The following is a 21,623-nucleotide window of genomic DNA, read 5'->3' on the forward strand; positions in this document are numbered from 1 at the left end:
ATTAAAATAGTTAACCGACTTGACCGTTATTTTCTTTTTATTAATAGCTCTTAACCTTTTGCCGCCCGTTTAGAGAGCGAGCTATACCTACTCTAACGTATATAAGACCTCTTAGTACTAGCCCGCGTGGGTAACTAGATCCCGTATTATATACTCCTTCTTATCGAGGGTTAGGGGACCCCTTATATATTCCCTTACGTTTATAATATAGCCCGTATTAGAGGGATTTCTAGCTCCGTAAAGTATAATTTCTAAGCTAGTATCGATATACTAGATCTTAACGTCCGTATTAGCCCGGTTATTTACGGCGTTCGTATTATTACTTAGCTAGATTCCGTACTACCGGAAAGTACTACGCTACTCTTTAGGCGTACTTACGTTAGCTACGATAGCTAGGGCGTCGAGGGGGCCTAAGAATCTATCGAGCCCTAGAGGGGGGGACCTATTGAGGGGCATCTTTAGCCCGCTAGTTGCTAACTATATACTAGGAGTAGAGTAAGTTCTTAACGAGTAGTGGTTTGTGTGTTAATAGGTTTATTTAGTAGATTTGTTTAGTGGATTTATTTGGTTTAAATAGAGTAGCTTTGGGCGATATTAGAAGCGATAAAGATAGAAAGAATTTTTACGAGCTCTAGTACGAGTAGTAAATATTAGCCTATTTAGCCCTTTTTCTAGAAACTTTTACGTTGCTATTAAAATTTAGAACTTTTATGGTTAAGGGCCGCTTCTAACTATTATGGCCGACTATTGTGGCTAATTATTATAGCCGACCTCTATTATTAACCTTTTTAGCCGGCGCCGCTACGTAAGTATATCACTTAGCTTATCGTTAGTAAGTAGCTAAAGAGGGTAGCTTACCTATTCTAAATTATATAGCGGTTTTTGTATCGAAATTATTATATTATGTTAAGCGTGTGCTTAGGGTATATTGCGCGTATTATATAGTTAAAAAGTATACCGTATTATATAATTTTTTTTAAAAGCGTAATCCCGTTAAGGTCGATCTTTTGTACTTATAAAGCCGGAAAAAAACTACTATATAAAGTTAAGTTTAGACTTAATTATAATTAAAAAATCGAGTATAATAATCTCTTTACTAATTTTTAAAATATTATATATTTTAGCTTAAAAATAAGTAAATTACTACTCTTTATATTAATATTAAAGGTTAATTTTAATCCTCGTTTTATTAAAAATTTATTAATATTCCTCTCGAACCGTATTCCTTATTACTAATTCGGGGGGTATAAATTCCTATTTTAAATATTTAATAATTTATTATATACTAAACTTAGCGCCGTTTTTAATAGCTTTTTAAAACACGTATTTATATAATATAATATTAACTAATTTTATTAATTACTAAGTAAGGATTTTAATATATATATTAATAATATTATGTTTATAAATTATAAGTTATTTATATTTAATATTAAATTCTTATTATTTTTAAATATTTTTAAGTATATAAATCCTTTTTATAAGTATAATATAAAAATAGATTTATTTATATAAAATAAGTAATATAGCTAGCTTTATAAAAAAAAACCTAGCTTAGTTTTATAAATTACTTATACTTAAAAAAATTAAAAGGTTTATACTAGGAGTTATATTTAAAAATTATTAATAAAGGATTTTTTAATTTTTTTAATTATTTTTAAACGCTTTATAACGGGCTTAATAAGCTTATAGTTTTTTTTAATTATAAATTATAACTAATTGTCTAAATTTAAAAAGTAAAATAAGTATTATAAAAGGATTAAAAAATATATTAGAGTTTAGAATATTTAGGTCGACGTATTTCTAAACCTCGATACTCTTATTTATAGTATAAAATATATTAAATTATTTAATTTAATTATTATAACTAGTTAATTTAGCTTAGGCTAAAGTAAATATAAATAAGTTAATTATTTTAAAAAGATCATAAAAATCGTATTAATAAGTACGTTATTATAATATAAAGTTTTAATTAAGAACTAAGCTTATAATTATTATAAGTTATAATATATAGTAATAAGTATATAGAGTATAATAAAAGTAGCTTAATTATTAAAATAGAAATAAATAAAAAAAAAAGGTCTATATATACGATATCTAAGATAGATACGTAATTTAGTACGTAATAAGTACTTCGTGAGGTGCGATTACTATCCCTGTTACGTGACAATAATGGAATACACATGTACACAGCAGATGAACCAGCCTATCTCAATTTCCCCCTTCTTGGCGGAGCCTTTCCAGCTCACGTATTCGAGCCGCAGATCTCGCCTTCATTCTCTCCATGACTTGTCGCGAGGCCTCCTGGTCCTCAGCTAAGGTCATTTCGACCGCTCGCGGTGGGCTGGGCTTTCTGTGCCATTGAGCCCACCCGTCTTCAGTCCCGATTCTAATCGGCCCACCGAACAAATGGACGGCCAAACTGGTTTCGGACGTCCACAAAACCTTCCCCGCCTGGCGTTCGAGCTTTCCCAAGGCGTCTAGAATCCTCTCGCGCATGCCCATGAGCCACGGGTGCACGACAGAGATGTACTCGTGTATCGTGAGAAAGGTACCCGCCGTCGTCACCTCAAGCTGAACGTCTTTAGCCCGGGGCCGGTTGGGATCCGTCAAGGTATCTGCAACGCAGTAGCGATTCAACTCGACCCAGAGCTCTTCCCATGAGTCGAGTGCCTCGACTCGGACGGTGACGGTTGTGACGGGGGGCGCCATGAGAGACTCTTGCGATACAGGGTGCCAGCTCGGCTCGAGACCGCTCGCAGATTCTTCGGCAGATATAGGGCGAAAGTAGGGCTCCATCACGTCCCCTGGCTCGTAATAGTGGTTTGGCGTGACCTGAATTGCGCTCTCGAGAGGGCCATTGAGCGTCCAGAAAAGTCGCTTGGTGGCTGGTGTGAGCATTTTGAAGTCCGGGTACTCAGGGAGGATTCTCTCCAGCAGGGTGGCGACGGAGGGCTCTGTCCATTCCTCCATGATTTAGTTTCGCGTACGTTTGTGTGAGTGTGTGAGTGTGTGTGAATATTTGTGTATGATCTGAAGCGAGTTGGTTTACAGATGAACAGGAAGGGAAGTGGTGTAAACGGACCGTTTTGTAGTCCGCTAGCCTTCTTGGGACACCGTTATGCGAAGCGCCAAGCACGATACATACTGCGAGAAACGGTGGAAACAGAATCTGGCATTAACAACTTACAAGTGATTTGGCCGCCCCTCAACGCGCAAATCAGCGTTTAAAGTCTTGTATTACTGCTTGATGTATTGCCTGCCAATTCTTGAATTGCGAATTGACGGCGTAGCCTTTAGATACCTGAAGCGATGCAATTTGCAGGCATTCGACTTTTTACAATATTGAGGGCTACCAACATAACGATGGTCCTTCATAAGCTAGTTTTCAAGAGCAGAGCCATTGCGGTTCAGCTACTAATCAGGCATTTTAGTGTGCTGCATCGTCCGCGGTCTTGACCTGGTACACAAAGTTGGAGGATGAAGACAACCCCTTTGCCATGATAGGTTCCATATCAAGGCCTGGTGACATTTCAGTTGCCTACAAAATCTGAATCAGTACAGTCTTGTGAGGGATTTCCGGGTGGGGGGAAAAGGGCTTTGCGAATACTTACCTTGTCAACTACCTCGGATTCGAGACCTCGCTGTCGCATATCCACCGCGAGCTGAACTGCTGTAGACTTCGTGACGGGATTATTCCACGCCTTGGCGGCTAGTATGATGATGCGAAGGATAAAATCAAGGTTATCCTGCCGTCGATAGTCTTGAGCGGACGTATCCCAGTTTTCGAGGAACACGAGAGAGGCTGTGTATATGGAGAAGGTCATCATGGGATTCTTGAGCGTCTGCGTGATATCAGGCATCATTCGGATGATGTTCAGAATCTCTTCGGCGGCGCAAATCAATCTCGCCTGGCTCTGCTTCGCCATGTGCTCCGGCAGTCCGGACGACTCTATCCTGGCGAGAGCTGCTCTATGTAGCAAAATGACCGACGTGTGGATGATGGCGTTGACAAAGGTGGCGTTGCGGCTTTGGATATTGCGGGGGAGCGTCAGGTCGTCCGGGAGGGCGGCAAGGAGACCTACTAGGTCGTTGTCGATCTCACGGTGGCGTTTCCAGTTCCGACTTGTACGTGGGTCGGTGAGGCCATCGTCTGGTAATGTCCGTGTCGAGTGCTGAAAGGCTTGGAAGAAGCATGCCGCGGCCAGGACCCGTCCTGCAAAGGCGGAGAAGTCGCGGCCTTCTTGTAGGAGAATGCTCGTCAGAGGGCTCGTCTGCTCCTCGACGCCTGTTTCAAATGCCGTTTCTGACGCAGGGAGATGTGTAGTAATCTGCAAAAAGTTATGTGAGCACGAACGGTCAGACCTTAGGTATCATGTCTTCTCCAACGAGGTAGGTACGGTACGGCGTTAGATGCTGTTTACTTACATCTTGCTGGTTGATCATTACCGGCCAGCCCGTGCTACCGCTAACCAACCGATCCGAGCAGTAAATTACCCACCATGTCCTCCGCCTCTCCTCTGCCTCAGACCAGTCCTGTGGAGGTGGAAGCAAAGACGTTGCATCGACGCCTTCCCCGTCAACCCGGTGAAGGCCGAGCATCTGACCGATCCTAACGGCTCGACAAAGACTCATTGAAGCCTGCGCAAAGTAGAGTTGCTGGGCTTCAAAGTTGGCGATCAGTGTCCAGCACTGAGCATGTGCTACAGTAGCAAAGAACTGTCCATCACCCTTTTTTTGGGTTGTGTCAGCAACACGGTCAAGCTAGAATTCGCCGATACCTCGGTAAAAAAGGGCCGCACAACTCACTCTCATTTCATCGGCTTCTACATATGCCTTTGCGCGATGGTAGAACGGCATGGCGAGCTGCCTGTGAGTCTTGGTTACTTCTGCGCCGGAGGCCATGACGATGTATTGTAGGCACATTGGAGGCTGCATATGAGGCGGCAAGTACAATGACATGGTATACCGAGTTGGGTGCAGCATTGGCGCAGCGTATTGCCATTTTTCAAAGTAGGTCCTCGTTCTGCCGGTAGAGTTAGAAACGTGATGACTTCAATCATCTCAAACCAATTAGTGACAGTTCTCACAGAAACTCAATGACGTCTTGAGACGGTGATTGCTCAAAAAGCCCGAGGGAGAGTAAATCTGTGAAAGACGTCTTGTCGTTTAGTGGGGGTTGATTTTGATCTGGAGTACCGCTGGTAGATGTCGTCGCATACGGCAAATCTCTCGTCAAGCAATCGGCACTCTCGCCGGCAATTTGCTGAGGCGGACTTTCGCCATTTTCAGAGGCAGAAGGGTTGTCTCCGGTCTTTGCCAGTCGCTCAAGTTGCTCTATAAGAATAAGAGTGTAAGACTAACTGGTTCCAAGGAACATCATTGCCACAAATCCAGTGTGATTGTACGCGGTAAAAACAGAACTGACGTACCTAATTTAGCCTCTAGCTCATGCACGCGTTTCCTCCTGCCGACAATCGCTCTTCTCGACTGTGGATAGTCGCAGCTGTCCCCAAGCCTCGCGCACCGTCCACAGCGCGGGCGGGCGCGATCGCACCTGAGTTTTCGTGTTCGACATTGCGTGCATGAGAATTGGTTGGCGGGAGCATCATTCCCCTTCTGCGATTGCATATTTTCCCTTAGGGTGTCGAAAGATACAGCGCCAAAGAAGAGCGGCGGCTCTCAACCGGTAGACCATCGCCATTATGTTCATCGTGGCAGATTTGCAAGAGTCCAACAAAAGGTTACACTGCTTACATAATTACTCTACCACACGAGTAATGCACAAGATTAGGTTCCTCTACGTAAGGGGGACTGCCTATTTGAAGGTGGAATGTCATTCGACGTTTGCGTACGGCCGGTCTCCGATCAAGTGCGAGCCGCTAAGGGCCCCATATTTCCCGCTGTATTCGACCAATCTTTACGGAATACGAGAGCGAGGAGGAGCCCCGTCCGGGACCGAAGTTTTGCCCTGTACCCGGGCAGCGCCCCGGACTTGATAATTAGCACTCTCGGCGGATGCCGTTCTTATCATGAGGTCGTAGCAGTGCAGCGTTTGCAGACGTTGTATCTATACCATGGCCAACATGTGGAACGATCGCACACCATCATGGTGCGAGCGTTTACCCTTGTTCTGAATATTTTGGCGCCTACGATGTTATTTCTGGCTTCATCCAGGTCTGCTAGATGATGCACAAGTGCAAAGGCGCTCACATTGGCCTTTGACCGACGCAAAACATTGTTTTGTAGAATGTCAGCCATCATATCCCCATTGAAGGGCAGGCAGGGTCGTCAAGATGGTGTAAGTGTCATGGAGAGCGAGCGATTGATGGTTTTCCCGTAGAGTATCGTTCTGGGGTTCCCTTCACGTGGGTCTATAATTTGCGAAGTATTATAGGTAGCGTGGCAAACTTATGTACAGGCTGAGACTAGAAATCGAGGAGACGAATTAAGGCAGTTAGCATCAAGAAATCTTCAGACCGGTAGAGTCAAGACCATAGATAATCTAATGAACGCTTTCATCCAACAAGGACCCGCTATTGTAAGCAGTAGAGATTTTTCACTCACTTCTGTTCGAGATGAACTTCCTAATCTCCCTGCAACGGCCTCTTACGGATAATCAGCTTGAGAAAATGCTCCTTGTTTTTCCCCCTTAAAACCATCATGGCAGTCTTGAATGAGTTTGGAAGCTGCGAGTAAGCAGCCTTTTGTTCCATGGCTCAAGGCTTTTTCCTCTTCCAGGCAGTTTAACAGTGCACTCGCACGATTGACATCTTCGGAAAAGATGATATGAATGGCCAATTGGAGGAGGTCGAGTAAGAAATGACAAATTCTCGCTTTCGACTAGCGCCACACAATGGCAACCTGTTTGAAAATCCGTAGCTTGAGTAAAAGCAGACTGGCGGGTTTGAGATCCTTGCAACATATGGCCATTTCAGAGTACCTGAAGTTGCACGTAATTGTCACGAAGTGGGGGCGGGGATCGCCGCAACATGGCATATCAAGTTGCCAAACTAACTTTTGGTGCGAAAGAAAATACACGTAAGAAGAAAAGGCCTCAAATTTGGATCCAGCAATTGAGAAAGACCGCACTTTGCAGCGTGTATCGTTTCTGGTAGACAGTCGGAAAATTCATGTTTCTGGTATTGTTTGAGTCCCATGTCAAGTCTTGCGTAACTACAACCCCTTGGAACCCATTGTCAGCCATACGAATCCTCAATGTTCGGACGAGACTTTTAGAGGAATGAAAAAATTCCTCTGATGCCGACTCATCCGCAAAGAACCGATTGCTGTCGCATTAATTTATCGGCGCGAGTATCTCTTCTCTCGCGATATGTCGTGGGGGTGCATCGGCTCTGGGTCCCATTCTGTCATCTTGGGCCTTTTCCAGGAGTCCCACTTGGCGTTCAACGACAACGGTCTCTGGCAAAAAGGCTGTTTCAAACCACCAGAAAAATGTCACAAGTGACAGACACGAAACCTCTATCTAAATAAAAAGGCGGGGTAGATTTTTTTGAGCCTAAGATGCATTCAGAAAGTCTTGGAAAGTCAGTAGAGTTTATAAAATCATCCGCTTGCTTTCGTTTTCGTTCTCGACGGGATGCCTGGCGGTCACCGCGCGCAGCAACGCAGCCATCTCGACAAATAGCCACATTTCTTGGCTCTGCGAACAGCCACGGTGGTTCTGCACTCGTCATCCTTGTAAAGGACAGTCAATATTGCCAGCCCAGGTTTCTTCAATATGACTCCGGAACGAAAATTCGCCATTCCAAAGGGCTCAATGGTCCTGGTGACGGGTGCAAACGGTTTCATCGGCTCCCATGTCTGCAATGAACTGCTGCAGCTAGGATTTAACGTCCGCGGAACGGTTCGCGACGTTACTAAATGCGCCTGGCTACCAGAAGCGCTGAAGCGACAGAGACCAAAGGGTGACTTCATGTTGGTTTCATTGCCGGACATGGAGAAGGAGGGCGCCTTTGACGCTGCGGTTGAAGGTGAATGTGTCGAAGCTCTTACTTATACCTCAGGGAGGCTAACACCCTTACAGGCGTCTCTGCTGTGATTCATGCTGCTTCCCCGGTGTCTTTTAGCCCAAATCCCGAGAGCGTCATTCCTCGCAGCATCACTGTGGCTCTCAATGCTCTGAAGGCCGCCAACAAAGCGGCGAGTGTGAAGCGGTTCATTTTCACCAGCTCTTCCGTTGCTGCAGCTCTCCCTCAACCCGAGAAGAAGGGAATCGAGGTGAACTCCGACAGTTGGAACACTGAGTCGGTGGAAATAGCATGGAGGGAGGCTCCGTACCACCCTCAGCGAGCGTGGCATATATATGCCGCTAGTAAGGTGGAAGCTGAGATGGCAGTGTGGAAGTTTTATCACGAAAATATTCGGCGACGTTATGACTTGATAGTCAGCAGCGGTAAGCAACCTGCAGTTCTATCGATACTTGGATTGTGCAATGAGGCTGATTGGGTGTTAGTGCTTCCCGGAACCAACTTTGGAAGAGCTCTGGATGCGGCCAATCAGGGCCATTCGTCAACCTCATCCTTCATCGAGAGTCTATGGAACGGAACGCACGTGGACCGTCTAGCAAGCATTCCACCACGTAAGCGCATAGGAAAATGTTCACTCTTTGCTTATACGAGAAGCTAATACAGACTGCAGAGTATTTCGTCGACGTGGAAGACAACGCTCGACTTCACGTAGCTGCTGCAGTGCTCCCAAACGTTCGCAGCGAGAGAATTTTTGCTTGGGCTGAGCCCTTCAACTTTGATACCGTCCTCGACATTTTGCGCACGCACTTCCCGGAGAAGACTTTCGTGGATAACTTCCATCACTATCGCGAGCTTTCTGTTGTCTCGCAACCCCAATCGCGGGCGGTTGAGCTGCTGAGGCAACTCGGAAGAGAAGGCTTTGTTCCTTTGAAGCAGAGCGTTCTTCTCAACGTTGAAGATCTATCATGAGACGAATACAAGAACGACGAACGAGAGACATGAATCGAGAGCAAGCAGTCTTGAGGATGCGACGATAACGGGCAGACGCCAACAACTAGGGCTCACGATTTCTGCTGAACCCAATTTCTTTGACAACGTCACCTAAGTGTGGCAACATTTTCTTCTTCAATTCCTTTACATGTACATACTTGATCTACATATTCGGTGTCCTTGTCTAGCTTCAACACAAGGCCGGGTCATAGTGTCACTCCTTAAGTAGATCCTCTCAGGGGTGCCGATCGCGCGACAGGGGAAAGGGGTAGCTTAACGAGCATCAACCCTGTCGGCGAGAATGGCCATGGTCTATAAATATCACAATGCACAGAGCACGAGACAAGGTATCACTTGGTTCATCGTGAAAAATGTAAATGCCGTTCGATGTCTCTTGGTTTCTAAACACCCTCAGTCATTTTGCAGACCAAGTGCATTGGCAGCTATTTGCCTGTGGAGGTGGCACAAAGTGTACAATCCACGTATTCGTACTCGCCATCTCAGGCGCCGTGCACAGAATTAGGACGACTGCGGGACGTGGAACCATCAACCCCGCCTGACTCCTGTCAGTTTGTCACACCCGCGCGTTTGTCCAAGCTTTCAGCGCCATGCTGCCACGCCGATCCCAGACGCACGTTTTGGAGATCCCTGAGCATCCGTGTCAGTTGGCTTTCACTGCTAGAAACGTTTAGCTGGTCAGAACCTACCTTTTTACTGGGACCACACTTGAAGTCCCAGAGCGGTCGAGTCGGACGACTGCCGGGTGGAGGTGCAAGTATCGCCGGCCTCAACGGGGAAGCAGGCCGAGCCGTAGTTGCAGAACAACAGCCATTTCTTGGACGTGTTCTTGACAGTAATAGTGGTGTCGGAGAAGGTGACGGAGCCGTAGGAGGCAGCCGTAGCGGTGGAGGTGCTTCCGTCTTGGACGTAGCTGACGCTGGCAACCTGACCACAACCGGGACAGCCGCCGTCGCGAATGCACTCTCCGGCCAGAGCGGCGGGGATGAGAGGGAGGAAGACAGCAGCGAACTTCATTTTGGTAGCGATTGTTGAGATTTGTTGACCGAGAAAGAATGTGTGAACGAAGTTAAGCTGACAATGCTGCGCTGGTGGGCTGGAGAGTCAAGATGGGATGAACTACCAGGAACTGATGCATCGAAGGCCAGGGAGGAACTAGGCGGCTTATATCTTACTTACCATGTTGCATTCCCATCGAGTCTAGAAGGTAGCATCTAGCAGTAGACACCCATGATCTTACGATGTCCGATATTCTGCTTTCGCTTTCGTTAACCACTATGCGCCACTATTGCAGGCCAATCGCTCGAGAGCCCCTGGCCGATGACGATCGGTCCTCAGAAATAGAGTTGTCTTATTGAGGGCAGTCGGCTTAAGTCTCCCGAAGTACTGTACAATTACTGTAGAGTTGTATACATGCGACATTATCCCCGCAACGAACCGCCCAACTATCCATATTTAAGTCAGACCACATGACTCGATTCAGAAGCGTGCCCCGAGAACCCCCTGAAGTTTATTTGTAAGAACTGTCAACCAACCCGTTGATCAGCATAACTCCTTCTATAAACCGGTTTTGTTGTTTGTCGGTAAGTCCGGAGTTGGAAGGTTAAGTTATAAGGTTGTACTGAAAAATGCAGGATGCCTTCTACGGCTAGTCCGGTGCGGGCGCGATGTTGCAATGCACTTTCGAAGAACCAGAGAACCAACTATGGGGGAACAGCCTCATTTTTTCCAAACAGTGTTACCGAGCATTGGAGAAGCATAGAGTTCTCTTAAAAATCTTAAGATCGGTAGCAATTCGCTGGGTGTCGCAACTTGTTAGGATTGTGCGTGGAGTTGCTGCCCGCGCTTTGAGATCAGTAATTCTTTCCGCTGGCCAACTCATGGAATACACCATAAAGATGGCGAGGTATGATTGAAGACCCCAGAGTTGTATTCCCGCGCGGGTCGGACTTTTGTATGCAAGGTTGAGGCAGGGGCTAGCAAGCTCTCATTAGCTGCAATCGGCCCATCTCACCGGCAGATCGTCCTGGAGTCGATTGAGTTGCCTGATGTGTGCAGGTGACGTCACTGGACCAGGTGGTTCTGTGGGTGTTCAACTTCAGCCGTTGATGCAATGAGTGGTCTTTTATGTTGCATTCGGGCTTCGCAACTCTCTGCAAAGCATTTAACGATATGACATATCACGTGCAACTACTGATTGGCCGCTGGGTTCAAAGAAGAGTATCTTGCTTCTACATTAATCATATCATTACCTAGTCTAAGTGCTCTTACTATAGTAGTCATGCAAGAGAATCCCCTCCTGAATCCTTAGCCTGGATTTTTTCACTTCTTTACAAAGGCACTCTCCTTCAACCAAGCTCCCATAGTCAGAATGTCTGGATGGACTTTCTTGACCTGTGACAAATTCGCCTTGTAGCCTTCATCCTTGAACCAGTTGACCATGATACCAATCTCAGAGACTCCATGCTTCAAAGCTTTGCCGAGCAATCCAAACGTGGTCCCGACGGGTGCGCCAGTCGCCTTCTCGAAAGTCTGGTTCATTTGCGAGAAGGTAAGCTCGTCACCAGCCAGACCGACCGCTTTCTTGTTCCAGGTAGCCGGGTCATGGAATGCCTCAGCCGCGAAGAAGCCAATGTCCTTGGTCGCGATCCACTGCAAAGGCTTCTCCTTCATGGTGTCGCGGAGCATGGTGAAGAACACCTTGCCGAAAAAGCCTGGCATGAGGTTGTCCATGAAGATGACAGGACGCAGGATCGTCCAGCCCATGTCGGTCTTGCTATTGACGGCGCTGTCGCGGAGGTGGTGTTCAATTTGATGCTTCGTGATGAAATGTGGTACCGGCGTAGGGTTGCTCCAAGACCGTTCGTCACCGCCTCGCTCGACGCTGCTGTAGACAAAGTGCCGCACCCCTGCCTTAATGGATTCATCCACCAATGCTTTGCCTTGCTTTGTCTCACTATCTGACTTCTGGTCGCCCATTGCCTGAACAGAATACACGCCCCATAGAGGAACGGTTCCGGCAACGGCCTTTGCGGAAGCAAATAACGCCGGGGTTGCATCAAGGTCTCCCTCAACGAGTTTGATGTTCGAGGACTTTGCTGCAAGTCGTTTGGCAGATGTCGACTGCGCATTTCTCGTTACTGCAAGAAGCAGAAAGTCCGATGGCTGTCTGGCTAGAAGAGCACTGATAACGGCACCGCCTTGTTTGCCTGTGGCGCCAGTGATGAGAATCGCGCGTGACATGTTGTTCTGAATTGTCTTGGTAGGTTTGAATAAAAAGTTGTCGTAGAACTTCGGTGTAAGTTGAGATGCAGGCCAGAGGCGTTTGTTGGGTTCTTGTCTGTCGCTAATCGGCAACAGAACTTCAGAAGACAAATCAGTCAAGGAGGAAACACCTCTTTTTGTACTCGTCCTCAGGAACGGTGCGATGTGAAGAAACTTCCATCGTCTAAGCTTCGCTCCTTAGTCATTCAATCCCTGATTGATAAGTGAGAAGCTCGATTACCAACGGCCCGCTCCCGAATCGTCGCCGTCTCGGGCCTCTTAAAATTCGGACCTCATCGGAGGCCGGCGCTGATTCGAGGCGACGTCAATTGACCCCACCTAGCGCCATTGAAGTTGGCCGGTCTGGCTATGAGTTTCACTCGCATTTTATTGACGAAGATTTTTCGTTCTCCCAAATTGCACCGCTCACTCCGAGTCGTTAAGCAACATGGTTCTTTGCATTCCAGGCAAAGTTTGCATCAGTAAAGAATGTGCTCATAAGGTACTTCAAAATAACTATCATTTCACACTCAGAATATAGGCAGAATTGGCCTCAATAGATGTGAAATGACAAATGCTCGCTTGTTATTCTATTTTTGAACTAGCACGCTCAGTTCTCCGTGCAAGAAGAGGGCCATCCCGACTCGTCAACAGCTCCTTGCGCCGAGCAGAAGTAGTATGTATCCTTCGCCTTGTCGTAAGCGAAGTAGATGCTTCCCTTGCCAGAAACGCCGCCCTGTGAGAAGAGTCTGATTAGCACATGAAAGTTCCAGAGGTAAATATGCGGAAGATATCCCATGCTGTTACTTACTCCGTAGAAGGGTATGCCAGAGAGGCTGACGCACTTGCCAGAAGCAACATTGGCGGCAGAGTCGTCCTGTTTGGTTCCGTTGGGGCCCTTCACGGCATCCTGGGCTTCGATCTTTGAAATGGTGGCAGTTTCTTTGCCGCCAGCGCCAGTCTTGCAGGTCAAGCTGGTGGGGAAGTCCACGAACTTCTGGGCGGAGGCGACGGCGCCAAGGGCGAGAATGAGAACGTTGCGGGCGTGCATTTTGACGAGTTGTTAAAGATGCGAGTTGATTGATCACGATTTTTGGGTATCAGAAGTACAGAGATGCAGTGGCAATGTTGCTGTAAAATGTAGAGACTGTAGAGAAGCGACTGGTTTGTGAGGTAAGAGAGTGCGGTGAGGATAATGGAAAGGTTCTGGGCAGAGGGTAGAGAAGCCGCAACTTATACTTAAGAAATCCGACTTTCAAAACCCTTTTAATTTTCATAATTGAGGTTGAGTGATCAAAAGACTCGCCGATTAGTCTGCGACAACCCCTTGCGGAGGCTGCCTGCCGGCCCTGGGCCTTGGAATGGAGTCCTGCTTTCAAATGCGCGACAGGTATTGGCAGGGAAAGACCACACAGCCGCGCGCAAGTAATATGAGCGTCAAACTATGTCAACTGCCGCATCTCTCTAAGGTGAGTTGTGGGGGCCTTAGCCTAGGTAGTTGTAAGGCGAGCATTGCCCAGTTCATCGGAAGATGTGGAGGCGGCCGCTGTCAGGTGGTGTATTTTAAGGTAAGCTATGGTCTTAAAGTTCTTAATAGGCGTTTGGTGTAAATGGAATTTGCTTGGTCAGCTCGGTTCGGTTGCCGACGTCGCTTTTTCCGAAACAGCGCTTCAAGGTCACGACTCGAGCATGTTAGTGTCGCCATCAATAGCCTTTTTCGAAGGACTCAGCCCCTAATATTTGACGAGACGGCTCATTACGGTTTCTTCGTTATGAAAAGACTTCATTTGCACGATAATAATCTTCAACTTGAGTCATGTTGCGTTGATCTCGCAAAATTGCGCTGGTGGGATAGCAGGCCAGAGACACATAATCTGATCAAGAACAACACAACGATCAGATTCAAGTTGTAAACCTCTGTTATAGTCCCACAGCTCTTCATGGTGCGCCAAGGCTTCACTTGTATTTAAATTGCCAGTCTCCTATTCCCCTATGGTACCCGGTCTTGCCTTCGAGGAATTCAAGTTGACAGCAAACAGCTCATCTTCACGCACATCAATGTGGTCTCAATTCATTGCTGAATCGCTCGTATACTCATGCGTGGAATCTGATACTTGACGGCATCAGAAATCACAAACTCCAGCTCCTTTGTTTCTCAAAGTCTATTTTGGGCACAGCAAGTCCTGAAGCAAGAAATATTTTATCGCTGTCTTGGAGGAAAACCCCGTTCAAAAGCCCAGAACATACGGACTCATGCCTTCTCATTCTCTATCATCACTAAGCGAAGCTTGTGACGAGGCTCTTGTTCTCGCTGATGCAAATATGATCAAAATATCTAACATGTAGTGACCACAAGTCTCGTCTCCGTTGACGAAATAAGGCCCCAGATATTGGACTGAGTCTCACTCAAGTCTAGAACAAGGTCTTAGGATTCCAACCACAAGCTACGCCTCTTGCAACGGCAAAAGCGCAGAACGACAAGATGTATAGACCACCCGCAAAGAGTATAAGGCCGTCATAAGTGCCACCTGACCATTGCAGAATAGCTCCAGCGAAGGGCACACCGACAAGGGCACCAAAACTGCAGACAAAGAACGCCGTGCCACTCCTTTTCCCATAGTCTTCGATTTTGCACACCTGTCCAATGCAGACTGGCGTCAAGCTGATGGCAGCTCCGGACCAGAATCCAAACATGACCGCAAAGGCAGTCGTGGCAGCTTCTCCGCCATGCGCTGTCAACCAGAGCGCGAAGATGAATGCCGAGCACACCAAGGCAGTGACGCACATGACATTGAAGGGACCAAATCGGTCTGCGACGTAGCCTGGTAGGGCACGGCCTGGGATCGCTCCAGCGTTGAGCAGTGCACTTAGGAGGAGAGACTTCTGGAGATCGATGCCCTCATGGATAGCGTACAAGCAAATGTAAGTGTACGGGATGAAGACTGCGAACTCGATCAGGAAGACGGCCAATGTTGCGAGACCGAATTTTGTCTCTTTCAGCGCCTTGAGGTCGATTGCGCCACTGGATGTCTTGCTTGGTGGAAGCCTCTTCTTCAAGAGCGTGCATGCCAACACAGACGCGGCAGCACAGATAAACCCAACCGTCCTGATGGCCCATGGAAAACCAGCCCTGGGAGCCATGTAGAGAATGATGAGAGGAAAGACAACGCCGCCGACGCCTCCAGCCGTGCAGGCTATTCCTGTAGCTAGAGCACGACGTTCCGAGAACCAGTGCCCGACTGCAGCGATGCTCGGGTTGAAAAGAAGCGAAGCTGATACGCCGCCGAGGACACCAAAGGTGAGCAAAAACTGATAGAACTCTGGCACAGATTTAAGGTTTAGCAATGTTTGAGACTTTGGCCATTTAGGAGGGAAAATGATGGCCCTTACCTTTGCAGAGACTCATCAGCATCATAGACGCCACAGATCCTACGCATCCGGGTATCACCAGGAACCTCACATCATGAGCGTCAAAGATGGGGCCTTGAAGATTTATCAGCTTGAGTCATTACTTTGATTGAGATGTGTCTCATACCAACTTGAGCGCCGCAAAAGTAGAGGAAGAAGGCGTAAGTGCTAAACACCCAGCCTATTGTCGACTCCGGGAGCCCATGAAGTTCATTCTGTGAAACCCAGGCCTGTAGAACTGCAAGAGTATTGAGAAGACCCATGGATGGTATCATGGCGCACCATGCACCAGCCACAACAAGCCATGCATCTTTGCCGCCCTCAGGGTACTTGTGGGACTCTTGTGCTACGTCCAGAGCTGTCGAGGTTCCAAGATCAGCATATTGTACTTTCGCGCCACGAGAGTATGAACGGCAAGTCAAAAACTTACTTTCCGTAGGTTGCGCACGCTCAAGCGAGTCGGCTTCCTCGCGCTCGGCGAGTTGCATCCTGATGGCGCTGGGAAAGGATATTGAGAAAACTCTTTTACCCGCTTCAGACGACCTCTAGACGGCCTTTTAACTAGGCTAATGAAACGAATGTCAAGTAAGGGCGCAAGACTTCTGTAGCCAAGTTGTTCTCAAGACGAACTCGACATCTGCAGAGTGAAGTTTTCCAACCAATCAAAGCTAGCGTTGACATAAAAACCTCCCAACCGAGATGTTGTGCCGGGAAGTTGATACACAAAAACGGTGAGGCGGGTAATTGTCCGGCGCCTATGTGGAGCTGAGCGACATCGGGAAGACTAAAGCCGGATGGCGTGGTCTCCACCGACTTAACCTCATCTCTTCAAGCACTCGGCGCTTACAAATACAGGCTTAATAGCTTTGGACTTTCAATCTTGAACAAGCTGAGGACTGAATCGGTGGCACGAGAAACACAGCCCTAGCTACTCGAGTAAATAGAGGTGTGTATGGCACCGGACAATGGAACAATAACAATAATTCCATGAGCTAATCTTCATGCCCCTTGATGGATCTGAAAAACATTAGATTCTCTTCAGGACGTACAAGGAGTTTAGTTTCCGTGATAAGCTTGATAATAAACCAGAAAGGTCTCTAGCGGCAAGACCTTGTGTCTTGAAAGCAGGGAGTCGGCATCTGCTAATGACTTTTCGCCAACGAGCCTGTGATATTGGAAGTCTTTAGTCATTAGGAAATGGACATGTGTTCTACTGATAACTATGCTACCATAAGTTCTCTCTAATCCCAGGTAGAAGTCATTTGAGTTTTGCAAGGCGTTGGCAACGATGAAGGTTCGAGGCTTCCCGCAACCTTGAAAAGAGAACAGCGCAGTTTGCGGAGGGTCAGACCATAAAGGTTGGTTCGTAGCCACTTTGATCTAGCCCTGGTGATAAATCTTCCGGAGATACGTCGATTAATTCACTTAATTTCCTCTTTATGTGTCATCGCAGTCTCGATGACTTTCTCATTCACACTTCATCACCACTGCCCAATCCGAACATTGGAACATCATCAAAGCTAAAATACTTGCAACACGCACAACACAAAACAATGGCGAGCTACACTTCGGCCAATTTCCCAACAGCGGAGTCTTATCCCTTCGGCGGAAACGGCGCCCGGCGGCCTCTCATGGACAGTCGTGCCTGGAATTTGATCTTTCACGAGTCGCAAACGAACACTCCCCGCAAAGCCGTTTCGATCATGACTCTTATCTGCCTCAGCACCGTGATGGGATTCATTACGGCGGTTGCCATCGTCATGGGATCATTCTCCTACGCTGCACACTGGGATGTTATCCCTGAGGATATCTGGGACTACTATGAGAACTACGATTTTTCCTGGTCTTTTCGCAACCAGGTGATTTGGCTCGATGCACACGATATCTTCTGGTGGTTAGTCTTCACGGCGGTATGGATGCTGTCGACGATGATCATGTATCGTGTGTTTTTGTACGTCAGGTTTGCCCCGTTTCGCGAGGCGAAGCACAGGGGGTACCAAGATTGATCATGGGATCAAATTTGCGAGCGGTCCCAGTTAGGTACCGCGATCATTACAGCCACTATAGGCTGTCTCAATTCATTACATTGGGCAACTTTTGAATGAGCGGAACAGCTTTTGGCCTTGACGTGGTGATCTCAACCCTTGCCAAGATAGATAGTGTCTACGGGTGATCGGAACATCCGTAGCTCACTTCATCCCTGCCTCGGCCTCGAGGGCATCTTCGCGACAAAACATTCGGGAACCAGTCATAGAGCTTCCGCATATGATGCCTTGGAAGGCATTCGGAGAAGAAGACGAGAAAGAGAGTTGATGGTCATGGAGTCATAGGCCCGAACCAGTCGAGCATCCCTTCGGGAAATGAACATACGGTTCGATGTAGATGGAACAGACTCTACGCCACTGAGATCACTCAAAAATTCGTGAACAGAGATGCAAGATAAACCTAGAAATAGAAGTTGTTACATGCGTCGCCAAGACGTAGTCAAAGTTTGGTATCGCCATTTACTCTCGTAAATGTTCTACGTTCGAGCAATACTAATAGGGATGCCTAGAATACATATATAATCAGGTCTTTAGAAAAAATCAAAAGAGTTCACCCCCCTGGTGCTGAATTGGGGGCTACATCTCTGGTTCGCATGCTGGGACTGCTGGGACTCGAACTCGGGCACTCGTAGCCTGTCGTCGAGTAGGCTGTCGGCGTGATTGGTTGTTGACCATGAACCGTTCCACCACCCACGCCACAGTTTGACCTGACCCCCGACCTAGAGGGCGCCTACTATGCTAGTGACAGGAATGGAGTTGAAGGGGTTTTTATACCTAAGCCGTTCCGTCTCGTGGTCACGTGTGGAAGGTACAGACAAGACCGCTTGCTGCTACCATTCATAATCCAATCACAATATCGACACATACAGAACCTTACAGAGTACAGGTACATTGAAGGTCTCACTTTGAAATTGACCTAGGCAATCAGCCGCAAGAGTTACAGCCTGTGGGCAAGAAAGCAAGAGTTCGAGGCCTTTCAACAACCCAAAAGTACCGAGCGGACATGGCATTTTACAAAGGATTTGGAAAATATGAAGGCTTGTTGACTATTTACGTGTCGTTTCGTCTATGTACAGAGCCTTGGCTAGTTTTGATTGAAATATTTACAGTGAAATTCGAGCAATCAAGTCATCAGAGGCCAAGCTCCTCGACAAGAAGACGACATCAACCTCCCCGCATCCCAGGTTCCGCCACCGGAACCTTCCCTTATCCTCGCATATGAGACTTGAAATTCCAACTAGTAGACGGTCTTGATAGGTGTCTTGACGTGGGCGGCAAGGCTGGTTGTGCCGTTCATCTTTTGGTAGATGGCCTGGACGAAAGCCTGGGAGCTGAGGTCGGCACCCGCGGCGCTGGTGTGCGTGTTGTCCTTGATGTACAGGGCTTTGACGGCTGACGATCCAAGCTTGAGGTACATGTTGCTGACGGCCTGGTGGTGGTCGACGAAAGTGACGGCCGCGTCGTTGATGGTCGCGGCAGCCTTCTTCTGCATGGCGACGAAGCGGGACGGGGTGCCAACCCAGGTGCCCGTGGCCCACTGGTTCTTAGGGGTCTGCGAGCTGAGGATTACGGTTGCGCCCTTGGCGGTCATGAGTTTGGCGGCCTGGATGACGTAAAAGATGTACGTGTAGACGGTCTCGCCCGTCGTGTCCGAGACGCACGTCTCGGTGCCCTCGCCGGGGCAGACGGAGCGGCCGTTGTCGTTGGAGCGCGGGGAGCCGACGTCGTTGTGGCCGAACTCGATGACGACGATGTCGCCGGCCTTGACCTCGTTGGCGACATTTTGGAAGCGGCCTTCGTTCCAGAAGGAGCGAGATGAGCGGCCGCCGATGGCGCGGTTGACGACGGCGATGTTGAGGTACTTTGAGACGTACTGACCCCAGCCGTCCATCTGGGAGTCGCTGCTCCTGGCCATGGTGCTGTCACCGCAGAGGTAGAGGGTAGGGGCGCGGGCCGCGAGCTCGGCAGGCTCGGGAGAGGCGGCGGGTGCGGCGGAGGTGAGGGCGCTCAGCGCCAAGGAGGCGAGAATAGAAGTGAACTTCATGATGTTGATGGTATGGTGTACTAAGAGGTATCCTAAGAAGCAAAAACAAGACGGCAGAGCAAAGGCAGAGAGGCTGAGGTATCAAAGACCATGTCCATAATGAACCGGGACAAACAACGCTCTACTTATGAGAACCTGGATCCAAAGCCTCATGTCTCTCAACAATACCATCGCCTTGCCCGGTAATGAGCTTCAGAGGCAGTGGAAGTCGAGGTTCCACTCCGCTCGGCCGAGACTCCCAAGTTCGTATCTTTTATACTTGCCAAGACGCCCAAGAGAAGCAAAAGCTATTGTTCCGCCAGTCGGGATACCTGCAAGACGAACTAAAGGGTTAGTCAATCTACTGCGTAGTTGTGCCGATACGACATTGGAAAGTCTTGGGCTTGTCAGCTCAACTTTACTTGAGACTATGCATGGCCCCGGCTGGACTGGACCGAATCGCAAGGGTTTCCTCGCCGCTCTCCTGCAAACACCGGATCTGTCTGCCCCCTTTCGGAGGATTCCATCGGTTAAGAACATTAAAGAACCTCCGTCTAGCGTTTGGAGTTGAGCACAAAAGTATGCTTCTTTGCTAGCGAGGCCGGGGTTCATGAGTTTATTCCTCTTAGGCCCTTGTGCCCGAGTCTCCGAGTGGCTACCACACGTGCACCCTAGCGGCTTGGCCCGTTGCATCGGTCCCCGGCAGACCAGGCACCTTCCCTCTTGGAAGGCCGCGTTGGACAAATGTCAATGGTCCGCCTAAGGGAACTGCGGGGAACTGCCGATCCTTGACTGAAATTGGCTCCGAGTTGGGACGAACCAGCAGTTGTTCGGCTGATGTTTGGTGCGAGACTCTCAATAAATCACGTCAACTGACTTGAGACCGCCATAATTTAAAGGCGAGTTGATGGCTACTTTGTTGGGACTCCTCTCTTGGCATTAATCAAAGGCCATGTAAGCATAAAGCATAGACATAGTGTTGGGGGCAATTGGCTAATTGTTTGGCTTATTACGGAGTAGCGAAAGTTGAGTCGCAGGGTTGAGAAGTCCCGTCCGCTTACACACGCATCCGACTCCTGGTACAAACAGGCCGATCAACCCGGCGCTGGTGCACGAAGGTATTCGTCCTATGTAAAGAGGCGGAATAGATTCAATACAAAGTTGAAAGGAATCTGAACTTCCGAACTATGGACAAGGGCATGTACATTACACGAAGTGCTCTGAACACGTTCAGTTGGTAACCTTCCGAAGCGTGAGAGCTTCCAAGATCCATGGTGACATTTGGAACATGTTAAACCACCAATGAACCCATCCATCGCTCTCTTCTAGCGAAAAACCCTCAAATCATGACATCAAACGCGGAAGTGTCTTTGGAGAGTCTCAAAATACTTGCTCGTCAAGTCTACCTTGAGTGTTCGACAAGAGACGATGTGCAGTCACCCTATGTCGTTCTTTCACAGTGCCGATATCATTTCTGAAGAATATATTTCAGATACGTACAAACAGTTGTCATAATAGTAGATACTGCTTCTACACGAGTTGCACCTCCCATTACAAATACATACCCCAGCTCTGGATTGTAAAGGGCTGGCTTACAGATTTAGGCACGGATGACAGCGTGGCTCACTGAAGACACCTTACTGCGAGTTCGTGCTGTATGGCCGAGTCGTAGCCAAGTAGCAAGAGGCGAAGAGCTCGCGGGCTCTTCAGGTTCATGAGCATGCTTCAATAGGAAATAGTATTCGCTTCCTAAACCAAAACTTCGAGAGCTCGTTCTCCAGGCCGTTTGCCGAAGGTCTACACGTTAAGCGACTGCAAGCTTTGCCGGGTCAAGGCCTGATTGATGAGAATATCTTTATAAGTAGTGAAAGTCACAGTCCTCCA

General features: G+C 48.0%; 10 protein-coding genes across 10 annotated transcripts; 3 read left to right on the forward strand and 7 right to left on the reverse strand.

Annotated features, from left to right (window-relative positions):
* Positions 1–2,211: 2,211 nt before the first annotated feature.
* Positions 2,212–2,973, reverse strand: CABS01_04978 (uncharacterized protein; the record flags this gene model as incomplete). Its single annotated transcript, XM_060538348.1, has 1 exon — positions 2,212–2,973. The coding sequence occupies one exon, from the start codon at positions 2,971–2,973 to the stop codon at positions 2,212–2,214; it is 762 nt and encodes a 253-aa protein (XP_060405520.1).
* A 457-nt stretch (positions 2,974–3,430) lies between these two features.
* On the reverse strand, positions 3,431–5,578 carry CABS01_04979 (binuclear zinc transcription factor; the record flags this gene model as incomplete). The annotated part of the gene is made up of 6 exons (XM_060538349.1): positions 3,431–3,541; positions 3,615–4,331; positions 4,429–4,731; positions 4,810–5,026; positions 5,091–5,359; positions 5,528–5,578. The coding sequence occupies 6 exons, from the start codon at positions 5,576–5,578 to the stop codon at positions 3,431–3,433; spliced, it is 1,668 nt and encodes a 555-aa protein (XP_060405521.1).
* Positions 5,579–6,789: 1,211 nt separating this feature from the next.
* CABS01_04980 (uncharacterized protein) lies at positions 6,790–7,118 on the forward strand (the record flags this gene model as incomplete). The annotated part of the gene is made up of 3 exons (XM_060538350.1): positions 6,790–6,815; positions 6,883–6,939; positions 6,971–7,118. 3 exons carry the CDS (start codon positions 6,790–6,792, stop codon positions 7,116–7,118), a joined length of 231 nt encoding a protein of 76 aa, XP_060405522.1.
* A 623-nt stretch (positions 7,119–7,741) lies between these two features.
* CABS01_04981 (NAD dependent epimerase/dehydratase) lies at positions 7,742–8,960 on the forward strand (the record flags this gene model as incomplete). The annotated part of the gene is made up of 4 exons (XM_060538351.1): positions 7,742–7,994; positions 8,048–8,416; positions 8,477–8,602; positions 8,662–8,960. The coding sequence occupies 4 exons, from the start codon at positions 7,742–7,744 to the stop codon at positions 8,958–8,960; spliced, it is 1,047 nt and encodes a 348-aa protein (XP_060405523.1).
* A 732-nt stretch (positions 8,961–9,692) lies between these two features.
* CABS01_04982 (uncharacterized protein) lies at positions 9,693–10,016 on the reverse strand (the record flags this gene model as incomplete). The annotated part of the gene is made up of 1 exon (XM_060538352.1): positions 9,693–10,016. The coding sequence occupies one exon, from the start codon at positions 10,014–10,016 to the stop codon at positions 9,693–9,695; it is 324 nt and encodes a 107-aa protein (XP_060405524.1).
* A 1,305-nt stretch (positions 10,017–11,321) lies between these two features.
* Positions 11,322–12,242, reverse strand: CABS01_04983 (nucleoside-diphosphate-sugar epimerase family protein; the record flags this gene model as incomplete). The annotated part of the gene is made up of 1 exon (XM_060538353.1): positions 11,322–12,242. One exon carries the CDS (start codon positions 12,240–12,242, stop codon positions 11,322–11,324), a length of 921 nt encoding a protein of 306 aa, XP_060405525.1.
* Positions 12,243–12,873: 631 nt separating this feature from the next.
* CABS01_04984 (uncharacterized protein) lies at positions 12,874–13,314 on the reverse strand (the record flags this gene model as incomplete). The annotated part of the gene is made up of 2 exons (XM_060538354.1): positions 12,874–12,999; positions 13,075–13,314. 2 exons carry the CDS (start codon positions 13,312–13,314, stop codon positions 12,874–12,876), a joined length of 366 nt encoding a protein of 121 aa, XP_060405526.1.
* Positions 13,315–14,675: 1,361 nt separating this feature from the next.
* On the reverse strand, positions 14,676–16,159 carry CABS01_04985 (uncharacterized protein; the record flags this gene model as incomplete). Its single annotated transcript, XM_060538355.1, has 4 exons — positions 14,676–15,583; positions 15,654–15,746; positions 15,799–16,029; positions 16,102–16,159. The coding sequence occupies 4 exons, from the start codon at positions 16,157–16,159 to the stop codon at positions 14,676–14,678; spliced, it is 1,290 nt and encodes a 429-aa protein (XP_060405527.1).
* A 1,065-nt stretch (positions 16,160–17,224) lies between these two features.
* Positions 17,225–17,677, forward strand: CABS01_04986 (uncharacterized protein; the record flags this gene model as incomplete). The annotated part of the gene is made up of 1 exon (XM_060538356.1): positions 17,225–17,677. The coding sequence occupies one exon, from the start codon at positions 17,225–17,227 to the stop codon at positions 17,675–17,677; it is 453 nt and encodes a 150-aa protein (XP_060405528.1).
* A 1,276-nt stretch (positions 17,678–18,953) lies between these two features.
* On the reverse strand, positions 18,954–19,760 carry CABS01_04987 (GDSL-like Lipase/Acylhydrolase; the record flags this gene model as incomplete). The annotated part of the gene is made up of 1 exon (XM_060538357.1): positions 18,954–19,760. One exon carries the CDS (start codon positions 19,758–19,760, stop codon positions 18,954–18,956), a length of 807 nt encoding a protein of 268 aa, XP_060405529.1.
* Between the last annotated feature and the right edge of the window lie 1,863 nt (positions 19,761–21,623).

Source organism: Colletotrichum abscissum (genome assembly GCF_030869225.1).
Source record: "Colletotrichum abscissum strain IMI 504890 chromosome Unknown Scaffold_10.1, whole genome shotgun sequence".
Taxonomy (NCBI): domain Eukaryota; kingdom Fungi; phylum Ascomycota; class Sordariomycetes; order Glomerellales; family Glomerellaceae; genus Colletotrichum; species Colletotrichum abscissum.